The 13,356-nt window shown below is 35.3% G+C and overlaps 1 protein-coding gene across 1 annotated transcript; it reads left to right on the forward strand.

The window, feature by feature from the left end:
- Nucleotides 1-433: 433 nt before the first annotated feature.
- LOC120348960 (catalase-like) lies at nt 434-12,548 on the forward strand (the record flags this gene model as incomplete). The annotated part of the gene is given in 9 exon segments (XM_039445369.1): nt 434-575; nt 3,251-3,288; nt 3,291-3,400; nt 4,968-5,147; nt 7,926-8,117; nt 10,140-10,209; nt 10,212-10,238; nt 10,241-10,290; nt 12,309-12,548. Coding segments are annotated over 9 exon segments (1,049 nt in total), but the record flags the coding sequence as incomplete, so codon positions are not given.
- Between the last annotated feature and the right edge of the window lie 808 nt (nt 12,549-13,356).

Consider the following 13,356-nt stretch of genomic DNA (forward strand, 5'->3'; position numbering starts at 1 on the left):
CATTTTTGAAAATTACCTATACCTTCATCGACACTCATTTCATTTTGTGAATGTATTATTCCTTATTATCTTAATAAGTAATTAAAATAATCAATATCAATCATGCACTTTTATAAGTTCTCACGGTTTTCTTGTTTGACGGACGCGTTTCGTGGCACTGAGCCACATCCTCGGCGTACAAGGAGGAGCTACTCACACTTATTATTCCTCTCCGTCATTACATTTGGAAATACTTTTTTATTGCAACTACTGTACCCTTGAAGTCCGAATAATCTAGATATCTGTGTTGTTGTGAAGGAGATGTTATGGATATTCCATATTGAATAAAAATTAGTTTTCATTCAATATCTAGTTCTACATATCTAATTTTTCAGAGAGATACTTTTTCAAGCAATTAAAGTGTGAATAATACAGTATTTATTTATTTTTGCAGGTGCTTTCGGCTACTTTGAAGTGACACATGACATTTCCAAGTATTGCAAAGCAAAGGTGTTCGCTTCAATAGGTAAGAAAACACCTATTGCTGTCAGATTCTCGACTGTTGGCGGAGAGAGTGGATCGGCTGATACTGCCAGGTAAAAATATTTAATTGAGATCTGCAATTATAGTGAATAGTTCAAGTTTGGATGAAAACCTTAGAAGAAATCTTATCAATCAACTAATACATTGAGATAACAACGAACATTGAGATATTCAGTAACTCATATGAGTAGTAGTTGATTGATAAGATTTCTTCTAAGGTTTTCATCCAAACTTGAACTATTGGTAACTAAACTTTATGATTCACTTTTACAATAGTACTTTTAGGGCCGGTTTCCGAGCTCGGGATTTAGGTTAGTTCTAGACTTTAAACAGCTGGAGTCAGGAAAAATTGGCTTTCAAAAACGGTTCGTAGTCGCAGTAAATAGTTGCAGCAAAATAAATCTTTATTCTCTCATTTCTATAATTGGAAACGTTTTTCCTTGACGAAATGAAACATTCCTAAATAATTCAAAATAGCTGAAACTTTACACTATTTTCTCGTTATTTTATTTTTCGCCACACTGCACAGAAAGCAGCTGTTTTCCAGTCCCTACCTAGATCTGAAAGACCTTGTTTGCAGACGACTCTCGTCTGACGTAAGAAACAGGTTTCTTTCCGGCCTAGGCCGGAAAGAGTACTCTTCCCAGCCGCTAACATGGAAGTCCATAGTTAATAAGTCATCCGCTAGATCGGGCGAGTGTCAACTTTCTTCATCTGAAGTCGCCATTATTTCAGTTCGAATTTCGAATCAAACTAATTGAGCATTCGCTTCGCAACCATTTTTATTCAATTATTTATTGTTGATTAGCACATTCCGAATTTTCAAAAATGCTTGAAGATGACGACGCCTGTGATATTCCAAGTGAAATTTTAAAAGAATCTGATATCCTGACTGCAAATCTTCTACCACTAAAATCAAGAGATAGGTATGATAACGAGTATTCTTTATTTATTTTGTCAGCAATACCTGTAGTTTGGCGAAAAATATCGTTCGCACCACGGACAAAAATGTTTTTCCGGCTCTCAGTCTTTTCTAGTCCTCGGCCTACGGCCTCGGACTTCAAAACCGATTTCGAGCCGGAAATATCTCATTTTCTGCTCTAGGTGCGAAATATTCTATTGTGTTCAATTTTCTAGTTTATCGAACTATAATTTAAAAATCGTTAATCGTTTTACTGCGACCATGCCCCGTTTCGGAAAGCCAACTTTCTGACTCCATCTTTTTAAAATCTAGAACTTAGCTAAATCCCGAGCTCGGAGCCCGGCCACCAGATCGTCATCGGACGAACGGCACGCATCGGACGGATCGGACGATTAGATTTGTTGCATTGTCTTCAATTGGAGTACGCATACCTATCCGCATCGTATAGGTATGCGCACTCCAATTGAACACAATTTATCAAATCTATCGTCCGATCCGTCCGATGCGTGTCGCCATCCGTCCGATGACGATCTGTGTGCGCCTACCTTGAAAGTACTACTGTAACAGTGAAGAAAGTGATACATAAGAATTTTTTGGCTCAATTGAGTGAAGCAAACAGAAACAGTATTCATAAAGAAAAACACACAAGTGGCCAAAAATCAATCTATCTCTTAATTTTCTCCACAAATTTTTATCCACGCCAAATCATATGAAAAATTTCACATCGGAATAAACTGTAAGGCCGGTTTCCGAGCTCGGATTTCTAAGTTCAAGACTTTAAACAGCTGGAGTCAGAAATTGGCTTTCCGAAACGGGGCGTAGTCACAGTCCACGTTCATAAATTAAATTTCGAAAAACTAGAAAATTGAACACAAAATAAAATGAAGAGAAAATAGTGTAAAGTTTCAGCTATTTTGAATTATTCAAGAATGTTTCATTTCTTCAAGGAAAAACGTTTCCAATTATAGAAATGAGAAAATAAAGATTATTTTGCTGCGACTATTTACTGCGACTACGCCCCGTTTTTGAAGGCCAATTTTTGTTGACTCCAGCTGTTGAACTGTCTTGAACCGCAGCTGTCTTGAACTTAGCTAAATCCCGAGCTCGGAAACCGGCCCTGTTGAACTTGGATAGGTTGATAAGGTAATCGATACCTGAAAACAAAACAAATTCCACTATAATAATAATAATAATAATAATAATAATAATAATAATTTCTCTGGATGTTGGACGACACATCCGAGGAGTTTATTCATAATTCATACATACATTACATTATATTACATATTTTTTTAATATAACATATTCGGGTTTAGAAAATGATACCTCACTATATAATATATGTGTCGAGGTTATCATCAAATAATACTAACTTTAATGCTACAACAGATAATACAAAAATTCCAAAATCTAAAACTATATCTATACCCTAAGCATCACCTAGTAAAAAGATACTAAACCGAGGTACTATTGTCCACCTATAATTACCTTATTTAAAAAGAATACTACTTGAATCTAAATCCAAAAATCTAAAACTATATCTATTACCCTAAGCATCACCTAGTAAAAAGATACTAAACCGAGGTACTATTTTCTACCTATAAATTACCTTATTTAAAAAGAATACTACTATTACTATTAGTTCCTCACTACTTTGTATCCCAATAATATATACTTTGTATCCCAACTATATAGACGGATCTGATCTTGTTTTCAAATTTTTTACTAGCCTAGTTCCATTAATTCTTCAAAATTATTGTACTTTGGAATGTTTTGTAATAATATACTTCCATTTTTCTTCCACAGAGATCCAAGAGGATTCGCAGTGAAATTCTATACGGAAGAAGTAACTGGGATTTGGTGGGCAACAACACTCCCATCTTCTTCATTCGTGATCCGATACTGTTCCCCAGCTTCATTCACACACAGAAACGGAATCCAGTCACACATTTGAAGGTAAAATACTCAATGAACCAATTCCTAATTTTTAATAATGAGATATCACTCTTTGGTCAATGAAATCCTATTCTTATTAGATTATTGTCTAACAGCTCAAGTAAAATCATGCTTGTAGTAACTTAGGTGACATGTCAATACTCTGACTTGAAATTTTGAAATTTTGAAATTTAATTTTTTCTTAACACTGACATGTTTTACAATCTATATAAATAAAAATCGAGCCTCAAATTTTTACATTCAATAACTTTTTTTTATGTGTGCACCGAATTTGATTATTTTTTCTTAGTTGTGTTTGTTAGGTTCAGGAACAGGTTTATGGCCTATCAAATTTATTATCCGACTTCAGGACTCTTTCCTACGGTCCTTCAAAGTTTACATGTAATCCTTATGGGAGAAGATTTGTGAGCTGGCCCACTACCTCCGTAAACAGAGGTAGTTTACGGAGGTAGTGGCTGGCCACACACAGAAATAAAACTCAGCTGTTATAATCAACGCGTCATCCAACAGCCGTCGGTAGTCGAGTTTATAATCGAGTTTACAAAAAATAATAGGACGCACACATGATCCAGAATATGTGCAGAAAAGGGCTCTGAGAATAATCTTTAACCTCAGTGCCCGAACATCCTGTAGGCATTGTTTTGTGAGAGAGAGTATATCAACTTTGCCAGCCATGTACTTTCTGGAGATCATCACGTTCGTTGGTTAAAATTGGAGGGCATTCTCATCCGATCATTCCTACAGTACGAGGAATGGTGGCTTGAACCTCGGTTACCCGGCACATAGACTAACACTTCTGGAGAAAGGCCCACACTATTGCGCAATGAAAATTATAAATAGACTCCCCCATAATTTTAAAGATCTCTCCAACTTTCCAAAGATGATCAGAAGGATAAGGAAATTTTGGGAAATTTTAAGGAAAGTTCTGCTGAAAAGAGCGCCATACACTGTGGATGAATGTGTGGATGTCTTGAGGGAATTTAAGAATTGAAGAATTAAGAATTAATAGGAATAAGAATCAATTAAATTTAAAAATTTAAGAATTAAGAATTAATTAGGGAATAAGAATTAAATATCATAGAATTATTACAAAAATAAAAAATTTCTATAAATTGACTGAAATTGATCGATATCTTCCACGGGGTGCTTCTAGTGGCAGTGTTGTTTTTAACGTCTCCTCCTTGCACTAATATATGTTCTGTGTTTTATTATTGATTGTGGCGATTCAATGTTGCAAAGCTTGACTTTTTTATGCAACTCACTGAATAAATCAATTTGATTTGATTTATGAATTGATTGTACTTTATGTGTTATTTTCAGGACGGTCACATCATGTTCTAGAATGTGAACAGATTATAATATTTTGTAGATAATTTGAAGGACTAAGATCCGTTTGCACTTAACTAAATTTCATTTTAAACTGAATTAAATCCGTATCAAGTCTAGTTTGTTATAATGTGTTTCATTTTGAGTCGAAGCCACCAGCTGATTAAATCGAGTTTAAGCTTTGACTGTGCAAACGGCCCTTACACATGTAAATCAAGTGTATTTTGTGTGCAATGTGTAGGATGCGGACATGTTCTGGGACTTCATCAGTCTGCGCCCAGAGACCACCCATCAGGTGATGTTTCTGTTCTCGGACCGCGGAACCCCCGACGGATACCGCTTCATGAACGGATACGGCTCGCACACGTTCAAGCTAGTTAACAGCAACAATGAGCCTGTATACTGCAAATTCCACTACAAGGTAACTTACTACTATTTTACCTTAAAACATAAATGTTACTCAACCTTAAAATATCATATTGTGGGCGGTTCGTTGGAGTAAGTGATAACGTGCCGGTCTAATAATCAAGAAAACCCGAGTTAGAATCTCAACAGGGGCAAAAGTTTTTGACCACAGCACAATCACATAGATACTGCCACCTCGTCTTTCGGAGGAGGCAATAAGCCGTCGGTCCCGATTACCTAAAAAGTAGTCGTCACAACCCATGCACAAGCCTAAGAGCTTATGTGGGCATCAAAAATATACATTATTTAAAAGCTACTATATTTTGAAATATGAAATAACCATTTTATAAAAATGGAATTATTATATATTTTTATATCTGCATTCATAAAAATATATGTATGGAAAATATCGTCAGTTACTAATGTTATTTATCTAAACCAATCCGGTTTCAATGCTCAGTGAGTTAGTCAAAAATCTACTCCTCAATATGGAGAAAACCCACAACATATATTGTAGTGTTTATGTGTATATTGTAGTACCGGGTGCGGCAGCGAAACTTCCTTTTTTAAAGCGAACTCCATCAAATTGGTCTCATTAGAGAGGTCAGAATATAATGTTTTCTTTCCGACATGTTCAGTCGCCATCATGCATTGGACCAATGAGAAGCGCGCATTTGCCGTTGAGACTTATTTTACGAGCGGATGTTCTGTGATAACAATCCAGCGCGCCTTTCGAAATCGCTTTAATTCAACCCATTTGGCTCCTGTCCCGGACCGGAAATCAATTGTTACGTGGGTCACTACGTTTAAACAAACTGCAAGTGCGACAACACGAAGAACTGAAGTCCCTCGGCCCATTAGGTCACCTGAGAACATTGAGGCAGTATGAGTTTCAATGTTGCGATCACCACAGCGTTCTGCGTGCATTCATGTGTCTTCTCTTGGACTTCCCGATCGTTATGTGAGACGAATTCTTCATGAAGATCTTCATTTCCACCCATACAAGATGGCAATTCTGCAGGAACTTTCTGAACGTGACTTCAATTGAGGGAACACTTTCCAGGACGCCTCATCTCAATTATGAGCGATTTGGAGTGGCCAGCCAGATATCTGATTTGAACCATTGTAGTTTTTTCTATGGGGTTTTTTGGAAACCCTTGTTTAAATGAACCGTCCAAGAACCCTATAAGATTTGAAGACCAATATCAGGGTAGAAATTGCTAAAATAACGCCTGCAATGCTGGCAGGAGTTATGACAAACGCTAAAAATCGGTTTACTAAGTGTATGGAGAATGAGGGACGTCACCTACCTGATTTCATATTCAAAACTAATTGGAACAAAACTTTATTTATGTCTCTACATTAAAAAAAGTGAACACAAACTTTCTGATCCATGCAAAAAGTTTTATTTACTTAAAAAAATAAGTTTCGTTGTCGCACTCTATATTTAACTATGTTTGATATTCTTAAAATATTTATTCAAAATTCAAATTCAAATTGTTTTTTATTCTGATTCAAAAATCAAATACATACAAAATTTCAAATACATCAAACATCAAAAATGGAAATAAAATACAAAAGCACTGAAGAAATTGTATAAAAATATAATTTATGTATAAGGCTTTCTACGTGTATGATGTAATGAAAAAAAAAAAAAACAAAAAAACAAAGCTTTTTTGACAGAATATTTCTAGCGTGCTGTAAGCATATAATGCTTAACGTGTGCAAGCAGGAGTGCTTATACTATAATTGAATAAAATCAGAAAGCAGAAAAAAATTTTTTTTTGGCAAGAAAAAAATGAAAACACACACTCACATTCACTCAGCTCTCATACATTTCCAGTTTGGGCTAATTACTTTTTGATATGATTTTCAACAACTATAATATTTATGTCGAATACTAAGAAAGAATAAAAAACATGTGTTCTAAACAATCAGGCAAGATTTTCTAAGCCATTTAAGAATGTAATATTGAACATTTTCCTATTATCAATTCTCTTTGCCTCAAAAGGTAAATTATTGAAAAATTTCGGACCTAGAATACAAACGATTTCTGGAAACAAGTGGTATATGACCTGGGAAGCCTTAGCAGATCAGAAGTGACTCTCCTAGTTTGATAATTTGTTCTCTCCCTGAAAAGTGCCTGACCACTGTTTCCAGACATTACAAAGAATAGGTATAACACTTTGAAAACATATATGTATCTTAGAGGCAAGCATTTTATATCTTGAAAAAGGGGAAAGGCATGTTCATATCTTCCTGATTTTTTAACAGCTCTGACAATAGATTTTTGTAAGGTTATAAGTGGTCTCAAGTGGGTAATGTAAGTAGAGCCCCAACAACTTATTCCATAATTCAGTTTAGAGTCAACAAGAGCAAAGTATAACTGTCTAAGGATGGTGGTTGGAAGAATCTTATTTAGAAAATAGAATTTTCTCAGGATATGTAAAAGATAATTTTTAACATAACGTATGTGTAGAGACCAGGTAAGCTTCTCATCTACTGTAACACCTAAATATTTGATGGAGTCAATTGCGTGACAACTTGACAGTTACAATTATTCCGCAAACAATCAACGTGGAACTTCAAACCAGATGGTAAATTCCAGCTTGACGACAGTGTGAACAGAATATACTTATATAATATTACAAGCTGTTATTCTATTGAATTATGATATATTACACCTTTCCTTATGATGATTACCTTCCCTTGCTCTATTTAAACATTATAGCATTTCTAAAATATTTTTCAATGATTTCTGAATAGTTTCTAAATGTTTGAATGTGAATTGCAGACTGCACAAGGAATCAAGAACCTGCCGGCCGGGAAAGCGCACGAGCTGTCAGGCTCAGATCCCGATTACTCGATTCGCGACCTCTACAACGCCATCGCTTCCGGCAACTTCCCGCAGTGGAACTTCTCCATACAAGTCATGACTTACGAGCAGGCCCAGAACTGGAAGTACAATCCGTTCGATCTCACAAAGGTAACACAAATCCAAACCATTTCACTTGTACCATAGAGAAAAGATAGCATAAGAAGGGAGTGTCTCGATTAGACTAGGTTTCGTTTACATCAGGTCCTATTCTACAATGAAGCTGAAAACCTGGTTTAAACGCACACCTCTCTATCACCTCATTAGGTGACCTGTCATTCATCACATTGACAAAAACTAAGTTTTCCTCCACCTACTGTCTAAAGTACTTACTTTACTCCCTGAAACCTAATACTAAAGTGTCACTTTTTCGCTCTCGGTAGTAAAAAACAGAAAAGCTCCCTAGGGAGCAAAAGTGACTCCATTTAAATAACATGGGGAGCATCTCTATTTTGAAACTTACTTGTAATAGGTTAGAAGGTCTAAGCTCAGATGAGAAAAGCATAATAGAGGTGTCTGTCATGAGTCAACTGAATTCAATACCACAACCAGAAATTTGATCAACTCATAAATATATGTTTGTATGATAATTATTATATTCTTAATATTAGTAGACGATAAAAATTTATAAATTTTTAAAATATTTTATTCTATTCAAAATACCAGCCAACAAATATTTTTGATCTGAAATTCAAATCTGAACCGCGTGATCTGGAGTCAGCCATTTTCGTAGCTGCTCAGCTGATATATTGTTACAACTTTTGCCGATAGATAGCGCAATCGGCAGTGCCAATCAGACGACCGGTTTTTTAGGTTTTAGATTTAGGTTATGTTGTTAGGAATCATTGTCACCAATACGTAAGTTATTAGAACGATTTTATTTGCAGTTTCTATAAAAAAGTAGATGGAGGAAAATGTTGTGTACATCACGAGCGAAAAATACTTTTTCTCCCTCAGAAAAATTGCTGCCCTCGGCTTCGCCTCGGGCTTCAAACTTTTTCCCACAGGGAGAAAAAGTCGTACTTTTCACTCTAGATATACAAATAACTATTAGTGCATCTGTGATAATAATATGTTATTGTAATAATACGACTTATCTGTAATATGACCTAGCCTAATGTATACTTTTGGCTGAAATAAATAATTGAATCATTGATTCTTGTAAGCTTCATTGAACGAGCATGGCGAGCTCTCAATCTCATTCTATAGTGAGGTCCACGTTATAAAGGCAGTGTTTGATTGGCAATGGTATTGCTGTCCTTGTCCTTGTATACTTCCAGCAAGTAGTATTTCTTATTCCAATTCACAAATGTATTTCTAATAAACATACCAGTATTATTTTATTAATCTTCCATTAATTATTTTTTATCTTACTGAGCTGTGTGTTCTTGTTTCTCTTATTAATTCTGATTGTGAATATTGTGAGTTTTAATAAATAAAATTTGAAATTTGTCTATCATTGAACAAAGCGGATAGCGCTATCTCTTTTTCGCTTTGCTCTGTTGCCAGATCGGCTTTTAACATTGTAGAATTAATAATCAATCAACAAAATATTTCATCCTAATTATGAAAATTTATTATAAAATTATTAACAATTATAATTTCTTGCTTAATAAAATATAGTTAATTATTTTAATCGAGAATGAACTGTTAATATTACATCAATAAGCCTGTATCAGCTACCGTGTATAGAAGGCATTGCCAAGACTGAGTATCGGCAACGTTGTTCTCCTATGTTTCTCCACTGCCATTATAACGTGGACCTCACTATAGCTTCAAGTTTGCGAGTAATGTAATGCATGTAATCAAATGGTGACGAATACAGGAGCGGTATGCTTCATCCCATTTGAATACATGCATTACATTCAACACTCTCAAACTACAGTGGGTAAGGCTACCTAATAGTATTATAATAAAGAAGGGGAATGAAGAAATTACAAGAGTTTAGTAATCTAATCTTAGCGACAAATAAATGTACGAATTGTTTATCACTTTGAAATTTGCTATTGTATGTAGATGAACATGTTTTACTATGTGTACGTTCTGTGTACAGTAAATTGTTCCAGTTCCAATCGTAAATTGTTCCATCAAATTGTACCCAGAACGTGCTCTATATCTGTTATTTGTTTTCAGGTTTGGCCTCATGGCGAATTCCCACTGATCCCGGTCGGAAAACTGGTCCTGGACAGGAACCCTTCTAATTACTCACCGATGTTGAGCAGATTGCCTTCAGCCCGCTCATTTTGTGCCTGGAATCGAACCCAGCCCAGACAAGATGCTTCAGGTATCTGCAATACATTCATTCTCTAAAATAGCTATTAACATCATAAGGACGGGAAGTAGCCTTTCACAGGGCCGAGCTTGTTGCTTCCAAAATTCAGTGGAATTTCATGCGAGTCTTGAACTGAATATGAAGCATATTAAAATGCTGTGTAGCATCAGCATGTAACTGAAATGTAACCCATAATTATTCAAAAGATTGGGATAGAAACAGCTGATCAGACTTCTTATTGATTGACAATGCCATCTTTTAGGCTGGTCATACACCGATTAGTCAAGACAAGACTAGTCACGTTTAATAATAATAATAATAATAAAAAATTTGACTTTATTTCTGCGTGAAAGTACAAAACATGTGAAAATTAAGAGTAATAGAAAACTAAGCATGCAGTATTATCATTCTGCTCCACTATAGAAATACAATGAGAAAAAAAAACAAAACAAAGAAGCAAAAGAAAAAACAATACAGCTAATGGCTTACTCTACTAGAGCTACACTGCGAACGAAAAATACATCAAAAAGACTACTCTACTAGAGATACAATAAAATAACAGTGGACAGCAACTCAAGGTAAAGATTCACAAGTTACAAAGATTATAATACATATACAACATGCAGAAATAATCATTACTGTATGCAAATGACCTTAAGAGAGAGGTCACGTCCGCATACAGAGCACCGGACAAAACAAGCGTTGAATTAAACTGTTAGTTCTATGAAAAATAGACACTAATACATATATATATATATATATATATATATATATATATATATATATGTCTCCATAGTAATAGTTTAGATAGATTTATATGGAAATCATTAATATAATTATCGTATGAGCGTGATATTATGTACATCATTTTTGTAATAGTCCATGTGTATATTATATAATTTTGTTTTGCAAGAGGACAGTGTTCTGTACATACAATGTGCATGAAAGTTAGATACATTAGGCAGTGACATGGCAGTGGCAGAGTACATGGCTTCCAATCCTTCTGTGCTAATTAAAAGAAGCCATTTTTTCAGATGCAATTTCATTTTTATTATTTTATTGTGGCAGTTGAAAAGGGTTTTCATTGAGGAAGGTAACTGATTGAAAAATTTTGGTGCTAGAAAAAGAAAGGTTTTTTTAAATAAAGTGCTGTTTGGCCTGACACCCCGGACAACCAACCCATCAGCCTGCCTCGTACGATAAGGGCCAGTAACTGAATCACAATAATCAATAGTTACGCCATCATTCCCGCTCACTAAATTAATAGAAAATTGACAAGACCTTATGCACATACAAATGTCTTATGGGGAGGATACCAAGTCTACAGAAAACGTTTGGTCACAATACTTCACATAGTTGCTTATGGAGTCATGTCTAATTGCAATGACTAATCAGTGTGTGTTGCCTCACAAGCAGCTAAGTGAAGTATTGTGACTAAACGTGTATGATCATGTCTTGTCTTGTCTTGTCTTGACTAAAGCTGTGTTTACACCAAAGTTATTAACAAAATGTTAATAACTTAATCCTTATAGATTCTATTAGATTGAACATACTTATCATACACATGATGAACTTATGTGTTGTCAAGTTCCGTTCAATCTAATAGAATTTATTAGGATTAAGGTATTAACATTTTGTTAATAACTTTAGTGTTAACTCATTTTACTAATGTGCGTCTAGCCTTATAAGTAGCGCACGACGAGAAAACTGTAAGAACCAGAGTCCCTCTCGTGGTGCACAATTAATACTCCCATTTAAAATACATGGAAACTAGAATGCATATTTCCGGTGATCGGCCACTTACGGGACGGGTATCGTGACTGACCTTGACTTTTCCAAGTTCAAATTGAGATCAGCTGTTTTTATTTGCATTGTAAAACGTTAACTTTCCAACCTAGAAACTGTCTCGACTGTAAATAAAACATATATGTATGTAATGTAATGAAATCAAATGTTGTTTTGATCTGGAATCAGCTGAAATTGAGTGAGTATAACAAAACTGAATGTTGTGTTTTGTTTTTATGTGGCAGGGTCGCCTGTTCTCGTATAGCGACACGCATAGACACCGCTTGGGGGCTAACTACCTGCAGTTGCCCGTCAATTGCCCCTACCGGGCCGTGGTGGCCAACACACAGCGCGATGGCCCTGCCTGCTACACCAACAACCAGGGGGGCGCGCCCAACTACTTCCCTAACAGCTTTGGGGGCCATCGCGAGCAGCCCAGCGCCGCCAACACCAAGTTCAGCACTGTTGGAGATGTCGACAGGTTAGTTAGCATTTATCTCTAGTTTGCATTGATCCATTTTTCACTAATGAAATAAAACTTGAATTTTAAAGACATTAATAAAGTGAAAATGCACTTACTATTATAGAAAACTGAAACTGATATTAATGTTTTGGAGACGAGGGTCTAAGACCTGATTATTATTCTATTTCCTGAAGAAAAAAAAAAAGAATTTCAAGGTTGATGTTGGCGTCGGACCATATGATTGAACTTATCTTACTATTATAGTGAGGTCCATGTTATAATGGCAGTGTTTGATTGGCAATGGTATTGCTATCCTTGTCTATCAACAAAGCGGATAGCGCTATTTCTTCCTCGCTTTACTCTTTTGCCAGATCGTCTTTTAACAATGTAGAATTAATAATTAATTGACAAAATATTTAATCTTAACTAGGAAAATTTATTATGAAATTATTGAAAATATATTTTTTCGACGAATAAGATATAATTGATTATCTCAAACAAGAATGAACAGTTTTTATCACATAAGATTTATTGGTATCAGTTATCCTCTAGAAGGCAGTGGTAAGAGAATTGACAACGTTGTTCTCCTAAGTTTCTCCACTGCCATTGTAACGTGGACCGTACACTAAAGGCCTAATCCAAAATAGAACTCCGATTATATGTTTGAAAGATCGTTCTAAAACAAATTGACCTTGATAAGATCACGATAGATTACTCCATTAAAATCAATATTTGAATAATACTTGATACCACGTATATTCAAAGCCATGTACGGTTCATTTAATGATGTATTAAATGTAGTTGTCAAATTATTTCAATAGAGCTACTTC

Source organism: Nilaparvata lugens, unplaced genomic scaffold (assembly GCF_014356525.2).
Source record: "Nilaparvata lugens isolate BPH unplaced genomic scaffold, ASM1435652v1 scaffold6752, whole genome shotgun sequence".
Lineage (NCBI taxonomy): Eukaryota > Metazoa > Arthropoda > Insecta > Hemiptera > Delphacidae > Nilaparvata > Nilaparvata lugens.